We start from the raw sequence: 21,188 nt of genomic DNA on the forward strand, positions 1-21,188 counted from the left end.
TACTGCAAGGCACTCTTCCGGAACCCTTGCTCACTGTGGTCAAGCCACTTGGCTTTCTTTTACCTCTAACATGCCAAGCTCTTCCCAGTTACCATTTCCTTTGTCTGGAATGCTCTTCCCTCTGACTCTCTAAGTAACTAAATAACTTATCCTTCAGGTTTTAGTTTTAAAATTCCTTCCCTGACACCACAATTGAAGTTAAATACCCCTATTGTTTCTCATCATAACCTTTATTTTTTATTCAAAGCATTTGCCACATTTGTAGCCATGTATTTGTGTCATTTTTGTTTAATGTCTGCCTCCCCTACTACAGTATAAGTTCCACAAGGGCAGGGACCATGCCGATGCTATTCACTGCAGAAGCCCCAGTGCCTGGCTCAGAGTAGCTACACAATGAATATTTATCCAGTAAATGAATGAATCCTTGCATAGAAATGGTGTTAGAGAAAGCAAACAAATCCATAAAAGTTCTGCTGATCAGCTGAGTATTCAAACACTGAACCGAAGTTGCGGGGCTCCCCAGTTTTTGCTTAAAGAGACTTTCTTGGCAAATTTTAATTTTATCGAACCACTGTTTTATACAAAAGGTTTTTTTCTTCCATTGAACCAATGACTGGAAATAAGACTAAGGAAATCTAAACATGAGGAGAGGGCTTAAAGAACCACATATTGTTCTTAGTGGGCCTAGGATCCCACTACAGAAATAGCAAGCAAGTTCTGGCCTTTTGCTTCCTCTATCAAACCTTCTTGCGATTGCAATTGGAAAGCTTTTATCTATTTTAACCATGTATACATGTGTACATTTGTACATACACATGCAGAGGATCTAAAGCAGTTCATTTTAAATCATAGATTTTACAGCTGGGCTACAATTTCCTTCTCCTGTCATTTATATCAGGCAATATTTCATAAAATGACAACCTCCTGTAGCTGGAAGGATCCTTAGAGATTACCTAGCCCCACCTACTCATTTTGTAGATGGGGAAACAGAGATCCCAGAGACTGATATTAAGGGTTTCTCTGAATATTCTTCCTTTATGCAGATGTGACTGGCTCTTTATAATGTAATCCCTATATTTCATTGATTATTGCTGTAGGCTTTATACTAGAAATATTCTGTATAATCAAGAATGCTGGTGACTTTGGATAGGTTGCTGGGATCTTAGTGTCAATCCCAAATTCAGTAAAACTCAGAAAACTGAATCAAATCCCTCAATCTGAAAGGTGATGCATTCTAATTTGATGGGATGCCTAATTACAAAATAACTGGTGAAGCCCAGGTGACACTACCATCACTCGGCTAAGCAGGAGGATCTGTGGCACAGTTGACGGCTTATAGCCTACAATCAAGACGATTTTTCATTGCTGGCAGCTGCATGTTTAATGGGTCCTCCAGCTAAGGCTGCCCTGGAAGGTTCTGCAATGGGGTGAACCCAGCTTTCTTGCAGCATCCATGGATATTCAGGAGATTAATATTCATCCACTCGCAACAGGGAAGGCATATTATGAAGAAGGCACTGTTTTGGGTCCCGGGGATGGTGTAAAATCAAAACCATCTCCTCAGTCAGTAACCCCTGACTGTATTTGACTAAACTTCTAACTCCTTCACTGCTTACCAGCGACCAAATGACGACAGGACGGTGAACTGCAGAAAGCTGCCACTTTCAAAATCCTTTGACCAAGAATATGCTCAAGGACAGGAAGCCTGGGAAGAGGGTTCACAACACATTCTGTTTTCTAACATCAGGAATCTCAAAATCCTGGAGCTAAGAGAGACCCAGGAGGACATCAGCCCAATTCTCATTTTATGGATTAAGAAACAAGAGGTCCAGGAAAGGAAAAGTGACTGCTTCAGGATACAAAGTTTGACAAGATGACTAAAATGTCTCTTTTTCATAAATATTATTGTGCCTTATTAGGCTTTTAAAAACACACATTTGTATTAAAAAACTGTTATTCACACATCTACATATGGCTTTCCTCCAACCCGCCTTGGTGAATTCTTTCAACTAACCAACATATCTATTCGAAAGGGAAAGTGTGGGGGGGCTTCCCTGGTGGCTCAGTGGTTAAGAATCCGCCTGGCAATGCAGGAGACACGAGCCCTGGTCCGGGAAGATCCCACATGCCGTGTAGCAACTAAGCCCCTGCGCCACAGCTACTGAGCCTGCGCTCTAGAGCCCGCAAGCCACAACTACTGAGCCCATGTGCCACAATTACTGAAGCCCGCGCGCCTAGAGCCCCTGCTCCACAACAAGAGAAGCCACCACAATGAGAAGCCCGCGCACCACAATGAAGAGTAGCCCCTGCTCGCCGCAACTAGAGAAAGCCCGTGAGCAGCAACAAAGACCTAACGCAGCCATAAATAAATAAATAAATAGACAGATAGAAAGGGGAAGGGGGGAGCATATTGATAGTAATTGAAATCTTCTATGTTTGGTGCGTTTAATGGATTATCTCATTTTATCCTCACAACCCTCATAGGGTTCTTCTGCCTTAACAAATGAAGAAACTGGAGCCTCAGGACATTTAACTGTCTCAGAGTGGTTAAAAAGTACTCCAGGTCTCACTCCAAAGTCCACATTCTAGCCTCTACCTGACTGCTGACATCACTGATGAATAAGCAGCCTCTTGATTTAGGAAAGAACATGCTTATTGTAAAATTCAAAAGCAGAATCACCCTTTCTTGTTAATAATCTTTTTCAAAATGTAAGCCAAAAACTGTTTACATCCCTGTTTTCTTTGGGTTTTGCTTATGTCTGAATTAAAAACAATGAGTCTGAATTATGAAGTTTTTCAGCAGATAAAAACACATTTTCCCCATAAACTCAATAAAAAGACCAAAAAAGCCCAGGAAAGCCCAGACACCTCAAAGGGAACCAAAGAAAGAACAATCTGTGCCCTTTCTAATCACCACCAAGTCAGAGAACTTGCAAATCTCACTTTACTTTCCAGATCCTTCCCCAACAACATGAGCAACAATTACCTCATTTGAATTTAATCCATCAACTGCAGCCAGAGGCACTTTCCCATGCAGCACTGTGCCAGTCACCTCTTTCATTCCAAATGCTGGGGAATCAAGGTCCTCCTTGATCCACATTCCAGCAGGGGAAGCCTCCTCTAGAACAGGACTTCCTTCTTCTAAGACAGGCACTGAGTCAGTATGGGCAGTATCTCCCTGGAAGGGTACGCCAGCAGGGAACACTTCCTCCACAGCAGGCACTGCAGCAGCCGGGGCAGCAGGCTCCCCTGGGGTGGGCACTGCAGCAGTAGGGGCAGCAGGCTCCCCTGGGGTGGGCACTGCAGCAGCTGGGGTGGCAGGCTCCTCCGGGGTGGACACTGCAGCAGCTAGGGCTGCAAACTCCCCTGGGGTGGGCACTGCAGCAGCTGGGGCTGCAGACTCCTCTGGGGTGGACACTGCAGCAGGCAGGGCTACAAACTCCCCTGGGGTGGGCACTGCAGCAGCTGGGGTGGCAGCCTCCTCTGGGGTGGGCACCACAGTAGTGGGAAGTGCAGGCTCCTCTCGGGTGGGCACTGCAGTAGCTGGGGCAGCAGGCTCCCCTGGGGTGGCAGCCACCCCTGGGGTGGGCACTGCAGCAGCTGGGGCGGCAGGCTCCCCTGGGGTGGGCACTGCAGCAGCTGGGGCTGCAGGCTCCCCTGGGGTGGGCACTGCAGCAGCTGGGGCTGCAGGCTCCCCTGGGGTGGGCACTGCAGCAGCTGGGGCGGCAGGCTCCACTGGGGTGGGCGCTGCAGCAGTGGGGATGGCAGGCTCCCCTGGGGTGCGCGCTGCAGCAGCTGGGGTGGCAGGCTCCCCTGGGGTGGGCACTGCAGGAGCTGGGGCTGCAGGCTCCCCTGGGGTGGGCACTGCAGCAGCTGGGGCTGCAGGCTCCCCTGGGGTGGGCACTGCAGCAGCTGGGGCTGCAGGCTCCCCTGGGGTGGGCACTGCAGCAGCTGGGGCGGCAGGCTCCCCTGGGGTGGGCACTGCAGCAGCTGGGGCGGCAGGCTCCCCTGGGGTGGGCACTGCAGCAGCTGGGGCGGCAGGCTCCCCTGGGGTGGGCACTGCAGCAGCTGGGGCTGCAGGCTCCCCTGGGGTGGGCACTGCAGCAGCTGGGGCTGCAGGCTCCCCTGGGGTGGGCACTGCAGTAGTGGGGGCGGCAGGCTCCTCTGGCGTGGACACTGCAGCAGCTGGGGCTGCAAACTCCCCTGGGGTGGGCACTGCAGCAGCTGGGGCTGCAGACTCCTCTGGGGTGGACACTGCAGGAGCTGGGGCTGCAAACTCCCCTGGGGTGGGCACTGCAGCAACTGGGGTGGCAGCCTCCTCTGGGGTGGGCACCACAGTAGTGGGAGCTGCAGGCTCCTCTCGGGTGGGCACTACAGCAGCTGGGGCAGCAGGCTCCTCTGGGGTGGGCACCACAGTAGTGGGAGCTGCAAGCTCCCCTGTGGTGGGCACTGCAGCAGCTGGGGCAACAGGCTCCTCTGGGGTGGGCAATGCAGCAGCTGGAACAGTCCCCTCCAGGGAGGATTCTGCAACAGCTAGTACATCCTCCTCTGTGATGGCCACTGAAGCAGGTGGAGCAGTCCCCTCAGGAGCAGGCACTGCAACAGCTGGGGCAGCAGCCCTCTCTGTGGCTGATACTGCAGCAGCTGGGACATGTGCCTCCATGGTGGCCACTGGAACAACAGGTATACCCTCCTCTGGGAAGGGCACTGTAAGAGCAGCTACAGCAGTTCCCTCTGGGGCAGGCACTGCAGCATCTAGGGCATCTTCTTCTACAGTGGGCACTGCAGCAGTTGGGTCAGGCTTCTGTGGGATGGATATCCATTCCTCCAAAACTGGTTCTGTATTACTAGCCTTGGTAACTTGTTCCTCCAGAAGGATATTTAGCAATGAATCTGAATCTCTCATTTCTGTTTCCCCTCCCTCCAATGAGGCCACATTCAGCTTGGGCTTTATGTCATTCACAGTTTCCACTCCATTTCTGCTATGTCCCAGTCCTCCAACCTGCAGGTGCAGACTCAGGATCTCTGACTCTGGGGACTTCCTCTGGAGATCCTGGGAGACCCACTCTGGGAGGTCTCTAGGAAGATGTGCTGGGGCTCGGTCCTCCAGCCTGGCATCATAACCCAGTGCCTGTGCTTCACCATCCTCATCACAAGCTCCTTCCACGGACAACAATTCACAAAGGTCCACATCTCCCAAGGAAGTCAGACTGTTATTTCCTTGATTAATAGCTCCTTTCTCACCTTCCCAATGAATCTCATCTGTTAGTAAATGTGAATCATATGGTAACGCCTCTACTTCAGATCCTGAGGTAACATCTATTAGTTCATAGCTAACAGCAGAACTGAGGGGGACTCTGTCCACACACTCCTCAGCATTCCCCTCAGCTTCACTACAGTCCAGCTGGGACAAACTGCCATTTTCTTTGGCCAGCTTGGCTTCAAAGCCTGATACATTTTCTTCATGAGAAGCCCTGTGATCAGAGTTGGACAATCCTCCTGGGTCTGGCTTTCCTGGTGACTCCAGATCAGCTGGGTGTCTAAAGTTAAATTCCCCTGCAGTCTCAGGGCTAAAAGGCACTTTTTCACCCTCCTCCTCACTAACAGTGGAAGCGTCCCTCACGGTATCAGAGTAGGCAGTAAGTTCCAAAGTATTAGGCACCTGAGAAGAATCCAGGGCATTAAAATAGTCACAATCCAACCCAGGATCAGAGTCCTTTGCTCTTACATTTAAAAGGCCTACATGCTCCTTTTCTAAGGCAGCCCCTGGAAAATGACTAATTACAAGTGAATTTTCTGCATCCTGGGATGGGGCCAGCCCTTCAGAAGAGGCTTGAGTCTCCAGCTCAACTAAAGGAGTTACTCCTTCTTCACATAAACACTCCTTTTCAAGTTCAAGAAACATCTGCACTGAATCTGTGTCAGAGAGCTGCTCTGAATCGGCAGGACCAACAGTGCATTCTAAATCTGAAACAAGACCCTCTAGCCCCTGAGCAATTCTGTTTCTCAGTTCTCCTACAGCACTCTCACCTGTTAGGACACAACTGTAATCAAGCGATGCATCCTTGAAAACAGACGCCAAAAGGTTCTTAGCTGGCTGTGGGTCATCAGAACAACAGATCTGACCAAGAGCTAGGTGGTCAAAAGTCCCCAAGACAGCAGCTGAGAAGTCGGCTCCATCCTCCACCACTGCTACAGTGTTTGCTTGCTCTCTTTCTTCGAAAACATCTGCCAGGCTGTTCTTTTCCTCATCTGCCATTAGAAAAGTCTTTCCTCTCTCTGACAGTTTCTCTTCCTCCCACTCCTCCTCAGCCTCCATCATGATCCATCGCTCATCCTCCTCAAACTTTAGCTCAGACTCTGTTTTCTCTCTCAGGCTGGGGGTTATGAGAATACGCAACTCTGGATCCAACAGCTCTTCACTCAGGCAAGGGGAGAGAGGTGGCATTTCTACAGTGCAACCTGTGTCCTGAAGGGGGTGCTGCTTCTCGCCAAAGCCTCCCTTAGCCAAACTTTTCATGGCTCTGGGCCAGGTTGCACTTGAGAATCTGTGTTCCTGCGTTACATCTGTGTTACCACTTGCTGCTGCAGCTTCTGACTCTAGAGGCTGGAATTCACGGGGAGAGATCTCACTGTGCTGCTGAAATCTGAAGTCTTGGCAATCTCCACCTAAGGTTTTCACATCCTGCCCTTCTGGAATACCTATGGATTTGGACACATGTTCCAGAGTTACGGACTCTGACTTAGGTTCCCTGTGGTCCAAATGACCAGAACTTTCTGTTAATGCAGAACTGGATTCCTTCTTCTCTTGCAAGCAAGGATTTGAAGCACCAGCTTCGGAAACCTCACTGAGAGAAGCTTCCATCCTTTCTGCAAATTCTGGGAAATTCGGTGGCATGAAGGACTTCCATGATCTCCTGTTAACATTGTCTTTGCGTTCTGCATTTGGCCGCCTTCTGGGTGGCACAGGTGCTGACTTTTGCACATCACTGCTTAGCTTTAGTGCATCAAATATTATTCTCTCATCCAACTTTTTGCCTTCTGGTGCTCTGGATTCAAAAACATTAGCTGCTGCTCCTAATGTACCATTGCTGGATATAGTACTTCCTTCTATCTTTTCCATGGTGCTTTTTGAAGTCTGATTAAGCTTTGACCCCTGGTCAATTTGTTCATTTATCCTCATTGTATCATATATAGATCGCTGCGGAACATAGCAATCCTCTATATAGCCATCCTCTTCCTCTCCTTTCCCCAGGCAGATGGGGTTCTGCCTTAAACAGTCTGGCCTGCTGAGTGGCTTACCCATATTTTTCAAACAAGATGAACCATCAACCTTTAAAAAGTTTCTCACGGGTTCCCCCAAAATGCATTCTGCTAAGTTAAAAATCCTTTTACATGTTCGTAACCTCAAACCACCAATTGGAACTTCCCTCCAGAAAGGCCTGGAAGTCCCACTTTGAAACCATTCTGAGAGACGCTCTAAGAAGAACAGCTTTTTCCTCACAGGTTAGCAGCCTCATACTTGCAGGCAAATAAACGGTACAATGTATTCAACAAACAAAATAATTCCTTCTATGGCTTTTTTGTTTTTTTAAGAGCACTGCTCTTTCCAATTTAGTTTAAAAAATCATCTGATATTGACAAGTCTTATTCAATATCTAGTTCCACTCACTTCTCACCCAAGCAGAGTTGGAAGCAGAGGATTTATATCGATTGTGTCCTTTAATAACAATGGCACAGCCCCTCTGGTCTTCAAGTATGGCCCAAGCTCCTAGGAATTCCTTTCATTTTATCCTTAGTTCCAGCCCTGGAGAGTCCAGCTGGTCTGAATTAGCCATTCGTCCTCCCTACTTCGGGTGTTTGCATTTGAACTGGGCTGGTCGGCGGATATTCCTGCAACTTTAAACACAGGAAGTCCTTCATTCGCGGCCAGCTTGGGGCTTCCTGTCTCCAAAACATCATGGCATTGTTGTGGCTCCCAGAACAGCCCTGCGCCGTGGCCGCCAAACAAGGCGAGTGGAGCCCGGCGCCGGGCCTTTCAGAGGCCGGCAGGCTGCAGCGGCGGCCGAGAGTCACTCGGAAGGGCTCGCTCAGCGCTGCTCCCCCGCGCCGTGCCGCGCGCCCCGAGGGCCAGGGTTGCCTCACCGCAGCCTGGCAGGTGGCTCCCGGCCGCGCCGGCCTCCGGTCCCGCGCTCAGGAAGTTAGTTTGTCCCTCCGGCAGCTGAGTCCCGCATACTGTGGGCACCGCCTCCCCCGCCGCCTCCAGTCCCCGGCCCGCAGCCGCCGCGCCGCGGGCTGCATGTCAAGCAGCCGCCTCTATTCTCCGCCGCCGCCGGCCCCGCCGTCCTCCCCGCCCGCAGCTGTCACGGTCCCGGCATGCAAACTTCTGGCTGGGAACAAAAGGCTCCTCTCGGGCCGAGCGGGGGCGAGCCCTCCTCCCTCGCGCCGCGCGGCCCGCTCGCCCGCCGCTCGCTGGAAGTGCTCGGCTGGCGGAAGGCTCTCCTCCCCTTCCCCGCGCCGCCCCTCCCGGGCAGCCCCCTGGACGCCGGGGAGCGCGACGCGGACGGCTAGGGGAGGAGGGCAGGGGCGGAGCCGCGACGGGGAGCTGCCCGAGCGGGAGGGAGGGGGCGGCGGAGGCGATTGGAAGCCGAGGCACCGAAGGAGGGGCTTCTGCGCGGCTCCGGGCGAGGGAGCCCGGCGCCGGCCGCTCAGCTCACAGGCCCACACCCACCGCGCCCCGCCGGGCCGGAGGGAGAGCCCCGCCCCCCGAGAGGGCGAGGGGCGGGGAGCGACACCCGCGTGAGTCTCGGCCGCGCCGCGCAAATCCCCTGACAAAGGAAAGCCCCGCCCTCCTGCCGGGGGCCGGGCCCCCGCTGCCCCCGCCGCGTACCAACCCGCCGGGCTCCTAGCCCAAGGGCGAGCGAACCCAGAAGGGGCGCTCCCGCCGCCCCCCAGCCAGCCGGCTCTGGCGAGGGCCACTCTGGGCCCCATCTGCCGGCAGGGTAGCGATGCCGCTCGCATCGCTCCCGGATTCGGTTCTGCCGCCAAAGGGGTGTCCCTAGTCCCTCCAATGTCACCTTTAGCGCGCCTCTGCCGGGCCCAAGAACACTCCAGCCTTAAACCTGGCACTTAAATTCGGACCGAGTTATTGGATAAACTCCAGCACCTTCTCTCTTCGGCTCCTCACGTACGTCAGGTCTTGTTCCATTCCCCCTCCAAGATTTCTTTGCCCACAGATGTGAATGGTGTTGATGACTGAGGAGTAGGGAATTGGGGGGCCGCGCGACGGTGGAGATGCTGGCAGCAGTGCCCCACGCCCAAATACCTGGGCTCCTTTATTGCTGGGCACATCCAAGGAAACGTGAGCTCCCTGGGGCCAGCTAAAAAGCATGGGTATTTCAAGTCTCAAGATGGAAAATACTAGAGAAAAGTGGCCCACAATCCCGTCCACAGCTTTTTGGCTTTTAGAAAAGCCATCTAGGACTTTCCTGGTGGCGCAGTGGTTAAGAATCTGCCAGCCAATGCAGGGGACAGGGGTTCGAGCCCTCGTCCGGAAAAATCCCACACGCCACGGAGCAACTAAGCCCGTGCGTCAGAACTACTGAGCGTGCGCTCTAGAGTCCGCAAGCCACAACCCCGCGAGCCACAACTACTGATGCCCTTCCGCCTAGAGCCCGTGCTCCACAATAAGAGAAGCCACTGCAATGAGAAGCCCACACACGGCAAAGAAGAGTAGTCCCTGCTCTCCGCAACTAGAGAAAGGCCTGTGCGCAGCAACGAAGACCCAAAGTCGCCAAAAATAAATAAATTTATAAAAAGAAAAGAAAAGCCATCTAGTCATCTGGTGACTGTTAAACAAAGAAAGTATAAAGGGCAACCCACGAAACTGTCCACCAGAGGCAGCTTCATATCTGAAGGGGTGTAATATGCTGCTCCCTTTGTGATGATCATTTTCTGATTTTATGAAGGAAAAAAAGTCTATAAATTACTGAATTGACCAAGTGGTCAATACAGATGGTAAAACTTATGGAAAAGTTATTTCTGTCCTTTACACAGACAGTAAGTGAAGCCAATAGTTGGTGTATGGAGATCTGGCAATGAAACCCTGAGCTGAGCCTTAGGCTTACTTGAGCCAGAGAGGTCCTTGACAAAAATGAGGTGTCAGCTGAAGCCTGTGATCAGAATTAAGCAGCCAAAAGACCGGCAAAATGTCTTACACTTCATTTCTCACTTTGAAGCTGATCAATTTCTGCCTACTCAAATCCAGAAGACTCTATCTGTAACTGAAAGGGAGGATGTGCAGACTAGATTGTGTCTTGACAGCCCTTCTAACTTGAATATTCTTTAGTTCTAAAACTGTTAAAGGAGCTGCCCCAGAATCCTGAGTCCTCCTGGTCCTATACTGCAAGACACTACTAGAAACACTGTCCTCTGAGGAACAAACAGCAGAAAGAACCAAGAATGCTTGACCTAGAGAAGTTTCCAAGCAATATGATGAAGTATCTAAAGGGCTGGGAAGTGGGAGGAAGGAAGCTTGTTCTGGATGTCTACTGAAGCTGGCACACTAAGATCCAAGGGCAGATTTCAAACCGACAAAGAGCTTTCTCACAGCTATTCAAAGAATAGGGTGTCCCCTAAAGGGATGACTTTTCTGACCCTGGAGGTGTCTGAGCAGAAATTCAAGCAATCACTTGGCAGAGATTTGGGGAACGAGATTTACAATTCCTCTAACAGTTTGTTCAAGATGAATTTTAAGGTCCCTTCAAACTGTAACACAATGTGCCTGGAAGGCTTGATAAGCTTACAGATCTGATAACTTTACGTTTCAGGGAATCTGGGTTTTAATTTTCCTTTAATTATTAAGTACAACTGGAAAAACCCAGGAAAGGCAAGATCAATTTCACTAGCAAATCTCCCTGGCCAAATACACTCACTTATGTGTTGAGATATCATAACAGACTGTTTAGTGTGCCAGGGGCCCTCTGTTCGGAAGAATCTGAGCAATTCTGGCTCTGGACTAAGGGTGGGTGGTTATTCTATTATAAAGAATGATATTGATGTGGAATCACAAACTTCATGGCCAGAAATTCCTTTCCTGTTTCCTCACCAAGGCAGGTGCCAGTCAATTCAGTCTTTTCTTAATCCCTCCCCACACCTATCTACCTTATTCTCACCACTCTCACCAATGCTCCATATTATAATACAAATAAATAAGTGGAGCATTTTAGCAACTATGAAGTTCAGATTCAAATTACTTATCAGCTTAAGTCACACTCTCTGACTAGCGTATTAGGAGACCATTACAGATAAATCTCCCCAAAATTCAAACACATCCCCAAATGCAAACACAGCCTTGTGGAAAGGATTACATAAAGTTGGCCAATTATCCCGCCCCCCACCCCCGCAAAAAGTACTTCGCTCCTTATGTAACATCATCAGTTTGTGTTTAGAAGGAAAGGAGGCACAAAGTCTCTTTCCTCCATGTCTTATTTTTTTTTTTTTAATCTGTTCATGAGTTTCTCCTTAGTTTTGGTATGTGGAACTCTGCCAATAGCCATCTCAGTGACTGAAATAAATACCTGATACAGCTTTCAACTTCTTGTTACCCTGACAGCTCCAACAAAAAAAAGCATCTGTTCATTTCACATGCTGTGTGTAAACTTTTAAAAAGAGAAGTACAGGGAGCACCCCTTTGGATGCTTCCCCCATTCCTATAACACAAATATCTGTGTTGATGCCAAATTTCAAATTAGTTTCCAATTAATTGATTACAGAGTTCAAAGAATTCTCTACTCATTTCAAAATTCCTAAGAACAGAATTGGTGTCAGATTTTCCTTTGGTGAACTTGGAAGAAAGAACAGTCCTGGCCTTTCCTGCTGTCTCCTAATTAAAATAGCAAGGTGGAGTCTCCTCACACCCTAACACAGCTCCCTTTCCAAGTTTTGGACTTGGCACTTTGCCTTTGTCTGCTCCCGACTTTTAAACCACCAGCCTCCTAGGAAAATCTGGAGACCCTAGATCCACACTTCCTCAGATTCTATACTGCCTTTTCATCCACCTCTCTCTCGGAGGATTAGTGCTGACTAGAGGAGGGGACAGAAGGCTGGTTGGATCTTGCACATTTAAAATTTACAAAATGCCTTTCATCTTATGATCTCTAGACTTCACAAGCGTTTATTTAGTGGCAAGTGGAAATTCCACAGTATTCGTCTGAACCTGTTGGGCATCCGTCACTACCATCCTTTTATTACATAAAGATGGCTACAGAGTGGCTCATTAAGCAACGCAGCACGATGTGAAGCTTGCTTTAAATGGGATATACTAAGGACTTTGATGCTCTTTGAGTTCTCGTGTATTTTTGAACTCATGAGAAAACTTTCCACACACTCTTCAGGAACTCTCATGACCTCTGTAAGCCCTTTCCTGCTTGTAGACTTTCCAAAAGACAGTGTATTAATCCCTCTTTAGCCACTCCCCAAGACAGTAGTGATGACAAAAGCACAGGGCTTTGTAAGTGAGAAAGGGCCTAACAGAAGCACAGGGCTTTGTAAGTGAGAAAAGGTCTAACAGAAGAGTGGGAGGAAGGAAAGCAGGGGATTACGGAGGGAATCACATTTACTCATTAGGATCTGGATATACAGAGACAGTAAAGAAAGGATTTCTAAGTGAAGGACTAGAGGCAGGAAACCTAAAGAGGTAGGGACCCTAAAGAAGCAAATTCAAGGTTATCATGGTTTAAGTTATAGGATATATGCAAGGGAAAGATATGCAAAGGTCAGAATGCTAAGTAGCTCAAGGCCAGTTCATGAAGGCCCTTGAATGCCAAGCGTGAACTTTTGCTTTATTCAGAACACCATGACTACACCAAGACTTACTTATTTAACTTACCAGGGGGTCATGTGAGTTACTGAGTGGTGTGTGGAAAGTTTCCTAAGAATTTGAGCCTGGCTGCTCATTCAACTGCTGTTTAATATATATTATTGCATTAAAAAATCCAAATCCTTAATTTACAAATGACGCTTGGGGTGCTAAACTTACTTTTCCAAAGGAACACAGCTATTAAACACCTAAGCTCTTAAGATTTGAGCCTAGGTCTGCTAATACTGCACTGGTATAATATGTATAGAACAGAGCATAGTTGGGGAAGATGGAAGGTGGAACAATCAGCTAGGAGGGTTACACAGTTTAGGTAACAGGTAACAAAAGCCCGGACTCATGAAACTGAAGAAGGGCGTGATAAAGAAATTGCAGAGGCAGACGATTTGGACTTTACAACTGATCTGATAGAAGGTAGAGGTTAGGGGGAAAAATAAATTTAAAATAAGGCTGTCATATTACTCTTGGAAGACCGAGGGCACAGTAGTACTGTAAGACGGCAGCAGGGAGGAAGAAAACACTGCAGGAGACAGCACATTCCATGTGGAGCATACTGAGTGTGAGGGACTCAAAGGCTACCCATGTGGAGGTGTCCAGAAAGACTGAAGTTCAGGGCAGAGATAGACACGTGGAAACTTTCTCTTGTAGAACGGTGAGGGGTTGGACATCCTGGGGCTGAGTGTGGAGAGAGGGGAGAAGAGGGCAGATGACAGGATTTTAGGCACCACATGTTGGGGAGGTAGAAAGACAAACCAAAACAGAAAGCAGAAGAGCAGCCAGAGAAGAAAACGGAGAGAGCACAAGGTCAGGAAAGTAAACGGACAGGAGGGTTTTAAGAAAGAAGATATGATGTTAAATGGTGCACAAGGAATGAGGAAGACAATGAGTTAGACAAGGCCACTAGCCTTGGCAACTAGGATGTCAGGAGGTACTTCCGAAAGAATGGTTTCAGTGCAGCAATGGGGGCTGGGTCAGACTGTAGGGGATTAAGGATAAGCAGTGGTGAGAAAGTAAGTATTGGTCCTCCCTTATTGCGACTCTTCTTCTGGCTTCCATGACACTGTGCTATACTGATGGTACCTTTCTAGCCAGTCCTTCTTTTGTGTCTTTGGGCTCCTCTTCCCATCCTCTTAAGGCAAGTAATTCCACAAGGTGTAGCCTTGGTTCTTTTCATTTGTTCAATAAATATTTATTGGGATCTACTACGTGCCCTAAACTATGCCAGACACTAAGGGAGAAAGTGACGAGCAAGACATGATCAGGAGCCTATGTTCTAGTAGAGGAGACAGACATTCATTTTAATTCAATTGCAATAAGTACTCTGAAGGAAAAGCAAACAGTGCTATGAGAGCATCTGTCAAGGGCCCTGATGTGGTCTGGAGGTTCAGGGGAGGCTTCCTTGAGAAAGTGACCATGTGGGCTTTCACTTAACACCAAGAGGAGCCTTTCCAATTCTAGGATGGCATGACTTCACAACTTTCACAAAGTAGCAACTTCACAAAGGTGCTTAGCTATTTCTATGAAACATATCCCTGGGCTGAATCTCTAAGGAATCTTGCTGTAGGGGTCCTCTCTCCAACGTTAGAAAAGGAGGTAAAATAAGTAATACAGAGTCAAGAGATTTTTGAAAACTCTTTCATTTTGTTACTAAAGCAATTCTTATCACTGATCACAAACAAACAACTTAGGTTTGAATTTAAAGAATTAGACCCAAATCAGAGCTCTTTCTCTGGGAGTGAACTGCAAGATGAGAGAGATACTAAATGGTTTACTTGAATGGATGCAATGAATTCAAGCTGGAGAAGACCTAAGACAGGTTCAATTTCTTTGAATTCTTATCTTCTTCTTCCCTTGCTCACAAATACACGCAACCAAATACTAGAAACATATATTTGCTGAAAGCTTTTCTGTAAAACATCTTGATCTGGTATATGTGCTTGGCAGAGAGATTAATTGTATCTGTGTTTTTAAGCTGTTTCCTCTGAAATTAAGCTGATATTTTTTCCCCTCACATCTTAATGTTTTAATTAAAGATTGATTAATATTAAGAGGTGTCTCTCTCAAAGATGCTGACTTGGTAGTTGCCATTGTATGGCAACAGAGGAAGGTAACATGGTCTATGCTAAAAGCTAATTAGGCCAAGGACCCTGAGATCATTAAAGCTGATCTGCTAGGTAACTGAGTGACTGGGGAAGTCACTGAGCTGATAATGGCTTCTGGTTAATTCTGGTTAATGATTTGAAAATAATACTGATTTGTAGAGCACATAAACCAAGGTCAAAATGGTCTCAGAGAAACTTGCTGGCTGTGGGATTCTGATATCAATGAATGAATAAATTAATTAATAACCATGTATATGTATGTATGTGTACATATAGTATATTTAAAGCTGTGTTAAGGAGTCATGACCTAAACCTGCCTATGTATTGCTGGTATAGGGCTGGAAACAAGCTCTTCATTTGTTCCCCAGAAAAACTGCTCAGGAAGGCTCTTTGTCCATCCACCTGTTTCACTGCTGTTATCAAACTAATTTACTTTATCTTCATCATTTCCATTTTTTCAAGAAGAAAAAGAACTAATTTAATCTGTTGCTGGGTCTTAGATCAGAACTTCTGGGGAATGATCAAGCTGTAGGCACCAAGGGAATACCTTTTCTTATTAAAAAGATTTCATAATATTATAATTTGTGTGTCTGGATACACTTCTTAAAAGAATATTATCATTTATTAAGCATTTAATATCTGCCTAGGGTTTTCATCTACATCACTTCATTTGATTCTCATAAAAACCCTAAAGGTAGGATTTACCACTGTTCACATTTTATAGTTGAAATAACTATACAGAGAGGTTAAGTAATTTCCCCCAAGGTCACTCAGCTAGTAAATGATAGAGCCAGAATTCAAAGTTGAATATTTCTGACACAACCTCGTATTCAGTTTTTCTCACTACGCCAAGCTGAATGAAGTATGAAGATTCTTCTTGGTGTCAACTAGTTGAGTAAATGACAATGACTCTAATGTAATGGGTAACTACAAGACAGTATTTCAGAACCTGGCTTTCTTCGGGTGCATCTCAAGTAGTAAATTCCTTAGTTTTACTTTGTTCAGGCTAATACTGAAATGAAACTGTGTTTCTTTAACATATGATAACTAGTAGAGAAGGAAGGGAGCCCAGAGGCAAGATGTAGAGGTGAGAAATCCAGGCTAGGATTAGAATTTCTCAGGACACACAAGGATTTACCTCAAGTGTTGCGGAACAGTTAGCATTTTGAATCCTACAGTTCACGTGGCGTAAAGAGCACTCATTCAATCAGTCAAATATTCACTAATCTCCAACTATGCATATACCCATATGCTAACTACTTCGAGAGACACAAAAATGGATATATTAAGATGAGGGATGGGACAATGCATATAATCATTAAACGCCAAAATTAGGCAGTATATGATGAAGGCCAAATGAGTTACACATATTAAGTGATTTAAGAGAACAGGAGAAGTAGTGAGCTAGCCTGGGGCGGGGGGCGATCAAGAAGATTTTGAGAAGGTCAGGTATGAGTAGAAATCAAATAGGTAAAATGAATAAGAAGTGTTTGGGATAAGTGGATGGAGTGAATGGTCTATATAGGAAACAAGACTGGATAGACAGTAGGGATCAAAAATGTGGTTCCTAAGACCGGAGAAGCAAAAAAGTGGAGGCACAGACACAGACCAGTTTTGCAGGATGCCACCACTTAATCCATCAGATCGGATGGCTCCTGCATTGATCTGGGGGAAGGATAGCACTCACAGAAAGAAGGGTGAATACAGACAGATGCTAAGGGAAAACCACCTTGGAGGCCCGAGTTTTAGAAGGCTACAGCATAATTTATGTCTGTTTTTTCCGTGGGAACCATGTGCATACACGCTAGCTGTCCAATCACACTAGCTCTCTGCATTCCTAACAGAGGATCTTTTGTTCCAAATAGCAAGGCTCAAAAGAGACAGTCTGATAAAATCACACTGAGGTCAGTACTCCCAGCTGGTGCAGGGCTGATGCCATTCCATAACACACCCTACAGGAAGCAGCTTGAGATACACAGCTGATTGATTTCCACAGCAGGAACCTTGTGGCAGGCAGGGTGGGGTGGGGACTGGTCAAGCATGGAGAGAATTCTTTAGCCACTGACTCAAATTAGTTCACCAAGATCCTGACCTGATCCAACAGATCTGTACAAGTCATTCTCAGAACCAACACTGTTTCTTGACTAAATTTTGAAAAAAGGGAGGAAAACCACGAAGCTTCCCCAGGCAATGGGACTATTTCATCAGTTAACTCTTACTTGTTATGGAATCTGAAAAGGGCAAAATATCAAAACCCCCTATATTTCTAGAAGTGGGCTGAATAACCCTTTATTGTAAGGGGCTATCCTGTGTATTATAGGAAATTTAGCAGCACCCGCTAGATGCCAGTAGCAGCCTCCCCAGTTGTGACAGTAAAAAATGTCTCTAGACATTGTCAAATGTCCTCCAAGGGCCAAAATTGCTCCTCCCACCCCCATTGAGGGCCACTGGTCAAGCACAAGCTTTGGTGCCAAACAGATCTTTCCAATCCCGGCTCTAACATTTATTTGCTCTGTGCTTGAACAAGTTACTTTAACATCTTCAAATCTCAGTTTTCTTACCTGCAACTGGGATTTTAAATATCTGATTTACGGGGGTTTAGGATCAGAGATAATTTAGACTTAGGTCTCTCTTACTGTTCTTACCACTATATCACCACCACTGCAATTCTTTGTGCCTGTTTCTCCTACTGCACTGTTAACTAGAGACTGTCTGAGACCCCAGCTCTCACCACAAGGACTGGCCCAGAGCAAATGCTCAGAAAGATGGACTGAAAGGAATACAGAGCCCCTTCCTCCTAACCCCCCAAAAGTGATCCACAGACCATCACCCTGCAGCACACCACTTATTCTCATCCCTGGGTGGCCAAAGTTCTGAAAGGTCCACATTTCAAATCACAGTACTGGTGGTAGGAAAATAGCTTCTGAAGGCCCAGGGGATAAGTGTATCCCATTAATCTGCCACAGCCACTAACAGAGACTGGTATTTGAAAAGTACTCGGTAGTGGCACTGGCAAAGTAATAAGGAAGGTGGGGAGGGAGCACATTCTCCCCATAGCTAGGTTTTTCCAACCAGGACAGCTGAGACTTGGGAAGAGTCTGTCTGGCAGGAGACAGCCTTTTGGTGCAGTAATGCTTTGGTGCAGTGACCTGACCTGAACTGACTCCCTGTGGGACTGATTTTATTCCTGGTAAACCAACCACCTCTAACAACAAAATGCCCTTAAGAGCAACTCATCGTACCTCCTAGAGAATCACCACTTATGGCTTGTGTGCCAGCCAGTTAGCTGGAAAGTGCCCAGGACTAGGCTAAGGCTGAGACCACTTACCATGCATTCTAGACACAGCGAGAAACAGCGCCGCTCTGCAAGTCTGTGCTTATCTCAATCACGTCCACTAATCAAAAATCAACAATAAACACAAGTTCTGCACAGGATAAATTCCAGTTTTTCTGGACACACATGTTTCACATGATGATCAATCTTGGTTGCAAATGCTACATGCTGACACTACATGTGGAGAATTTCAGTAAATTCAAAGAGAAACTCCTCACTCCTTCCTTCTGGTTGAGGATATATTCGCTTTTGCTTTAAAATCTTCCCTTTGCTATCAAAATTTCCAGATGGATTTTTGTGAAATCCATCAACACTTTCTTGACGCCCTTCCATTTGATTTTACTACCTTCACTGAGGCGTGAGGCTCCTTCAAGATGATGTAATGGCTACAATCTTGGGATTTTGCTTGTGGTGCTGATATTTAAAATATTAATGGCCATACTTTAAAATGGGGCTGGAAAAAGTTCAACGTGAAGCAAACTTAAGGGTCTTAAAGGCTCCTTCACCTTCTCCCCACCCAGCGGCTACGGTGTGGGTGGAGAGGATTATTACAGAGCATTGGAATTCTTGGTGGGGGGGAGGGAGGTGCAGAGGGGGATGGTCACATAAGGGTTATAAATATCAGCGGCCAGAGCTGTGAGCTCCTGGGCTGAGGACAGACTGTAGTCTCCCCTTAAAGGCACAGAGCAAGGAAGCTCCCTCAAGTATTTCCACAAAGGAAGTTCCTCTTCTCCACAGAAATGCTCAGCTGAACACCTGCAACAACCAGTCAACGCAAAAGAAACCGCAGATGCCAGGAAAAGGGACGAGGTTTTTAAACCAAACACAGATCAGCACCAGCAAAAATAAAGAATCCAGGGCCCGGCCTAAGGGTGTTGCTAACTACACAGTCATAACCAGATTACCAGAAGGCAGCGTGCCACGTCAATATTTATCTTAACGAGCACCTTTTCCAACTGAGTCCTAAATTTCCCACATACAGGTGGCACTTTTCTCCTATCTAGGGCAATGGTTCTCAACGAAGGGAAAATTTTTCTTTCCAGGGGACATCTGGCAATGTCTAGAGGCATTTCTGGCTGTCACACTGGGGAAAGGTTGCTACTGGCATCTAGTGGGCAAAGATCAGGGATGCTGCTAAACGTCCTCCAATGCACCGGACAGCTGCCCACAACAAAGAATCATCCAGCCCCAAATATCAGGAGTGCTCAAGTTGAGAAACCCTGTTCTAGGGCATTCGTTTTACTTCCTTGGACCCCAGTAGTTCCTATTGGAGTAGCCTTGTTTAAGGAAGAAGGAAAAAACCAAGGCAGGCCAAGGGTCAGCACAAGGCAGGGCAGGCAGGGGTGGTGAGGTTCTACTCATCTTATCCTGACGGCTGTAAAGCTGGAGATACCTAAACCTCCGGTGACAGACAGGTCACACCAAGTGTGATTTCCTTTCTCTCCAAGGGCAGGTAGATAATGCTAACCTCACTTGCTTTCTTCTCTGGTAAATCTAACTGGCAAAGACGAAGATGAGCTGATACTGTCTTTGTAATTATTTGAAAGTAAGGAGTGAATATCTATCATTGTGCAAACTGGCAGTCTCTCAGCTCCATGGCAGGCCCTGTCCTCCAAGGGTTTTCACACGTGCTCACAGTGAAGCTTATGCTTGCTTTCCATGAGGCCAAAAAATCAGATGAACCGGTTTATGGGGCTTTCTTGTTCTGGCTTCAGAGTAGGATAGAGGTCCCCAGATACCCTGGGCTCTACTCAGACTGCATCAGGACTGAGAACAGTCCTAAGAAAGCCTGCTGCCTTACCTGTAGCCCACCAAACCCCAAACCTCCACACGCCCTGACTGAGAGGCAGGTGTGGTTCCTGAGGGGGGTGCAAGGGAGGGGCTGGTGTAAGACTCAGAATGATCTCAATTCTTGGGCTTCCCTGGTGGCGCGGTGGTTGAGAGTCCGCCTGCCGATGCAGGGGACACAGGTTTGTGCCCGGGTCCGGGAAGATCCCACATGCCGCGGAGCGGCTGGGCCCATGAGCCATGGCTGCTGAGCCTGCGTGTCCGGAACCTGTGCTCCGCAACAGGAGAGGCCACAACAGTGAGAGGCCCGCGTACCGCAAAAAAACAAAAAACAAAAAACAATGATCTCAATTCTTGATTACAAAACCTACATAGGGAATTTCAAAATGAGGAAAGCTTCTTGTTACCATCAGACTTACAGATTTCTTCTCCAAATCTGGAGTCTTTCTCTTCCCTTCCTAGGAAGGTCACCCTGGGGGAATTCTTTGACTTAAGTTTCAGTGAAATAAAGGTCCCTCCTTTCTTGTTAGACTCTAGTTATATATATACAGTTCCTTTTCCTCACTAATCAGAGACTCTCTTGTTCAGGAAAACAGAATTTCCTGAAGAGATGAGCCAAAGTCTTCTGCTTCCAGTTTTCTGCAAACATGCTCAATATTCTCTTTCGTGATTTCTGGAATGGCTTCTTCCTTTCTACGTCCAACAGAGAGCAGAACCCAGTAAAGTGCCTAACTCAGGAGGTTTGAGGCTTTTGCTTGTTTAGTGGGAAAGGACTCTCTTCCATTCCCATCTGATAGGTCCTCGCTGGCTGTCCAGATTCTATCAGTTATTCAGAAGCAATCGAGGGAAAAGTCTTTCCTAGGAATAATGACTTTCAGACTTTCACATTCATTTAAGAAGGAAATAACTTTTCCCAGAGGCTAACTGCCTTTCCTAGCATTTTTCAGCACTGTTGCACAGTCCCAAGTAAGCCTGGGGTTCTCCACAGACCTGACTCATTTCTCTATTCTGACCATCCCCCGTGGAGTCAGCTAGGTCAAAGCACAGCCCACGTTTCTGTTTCACAGATTCATACCCTCTTCTCTAC

The 21,188-nt window shown here is 47.3% G+C and overlaps 1 protein-coding gene across 7 annotated transcripts in view; it reads right to left on the reverse strand.

Annotated features, from left to right (window-relative positions):
* MACF1 (microtubule actin crosslinking factor 1) overlaps nt 1–21,188 on the reverse strand; it is a 341,877-nt gene that overhangs the window by 58,437 nt on the left and 262,252 nt on the right. The window contains exon 1 of one of the 7 annotated variants that reach the window (XM_073791625.1): nt 2,987–8,511. The exons of the other annotated variants lie outside the window; for them this stretch is intronic. Coding sequence (XP_073647726.1) covers nt 2,987–7,306 — 4,320 coding nt within the window. The 5' untranslated portion in view covers nt 7,307–8,511. Of the gene's footprint in view, nt 1–2,986; nt 8,512–21,188 lie in introns of those variants that run through there. 7 annotated transcript variants of the gene reach the window in all.

The sequence above is a fragment of the Tursiops truncatus genome, chromosome 1 (genome assembly GCF_011762595.2).
Source record: "Tursiops truncatus isolate mTurTru1 chromosome 1, mTurTru1.mat.Y, whole genome shotgun sequence".
NCBI classification, from domain to species: Eukaryota; Metazoa; Chordata; class Mammalia; order Artiodactyla; family Delphinidae; genus Tursiops; species Tursiops truncatus.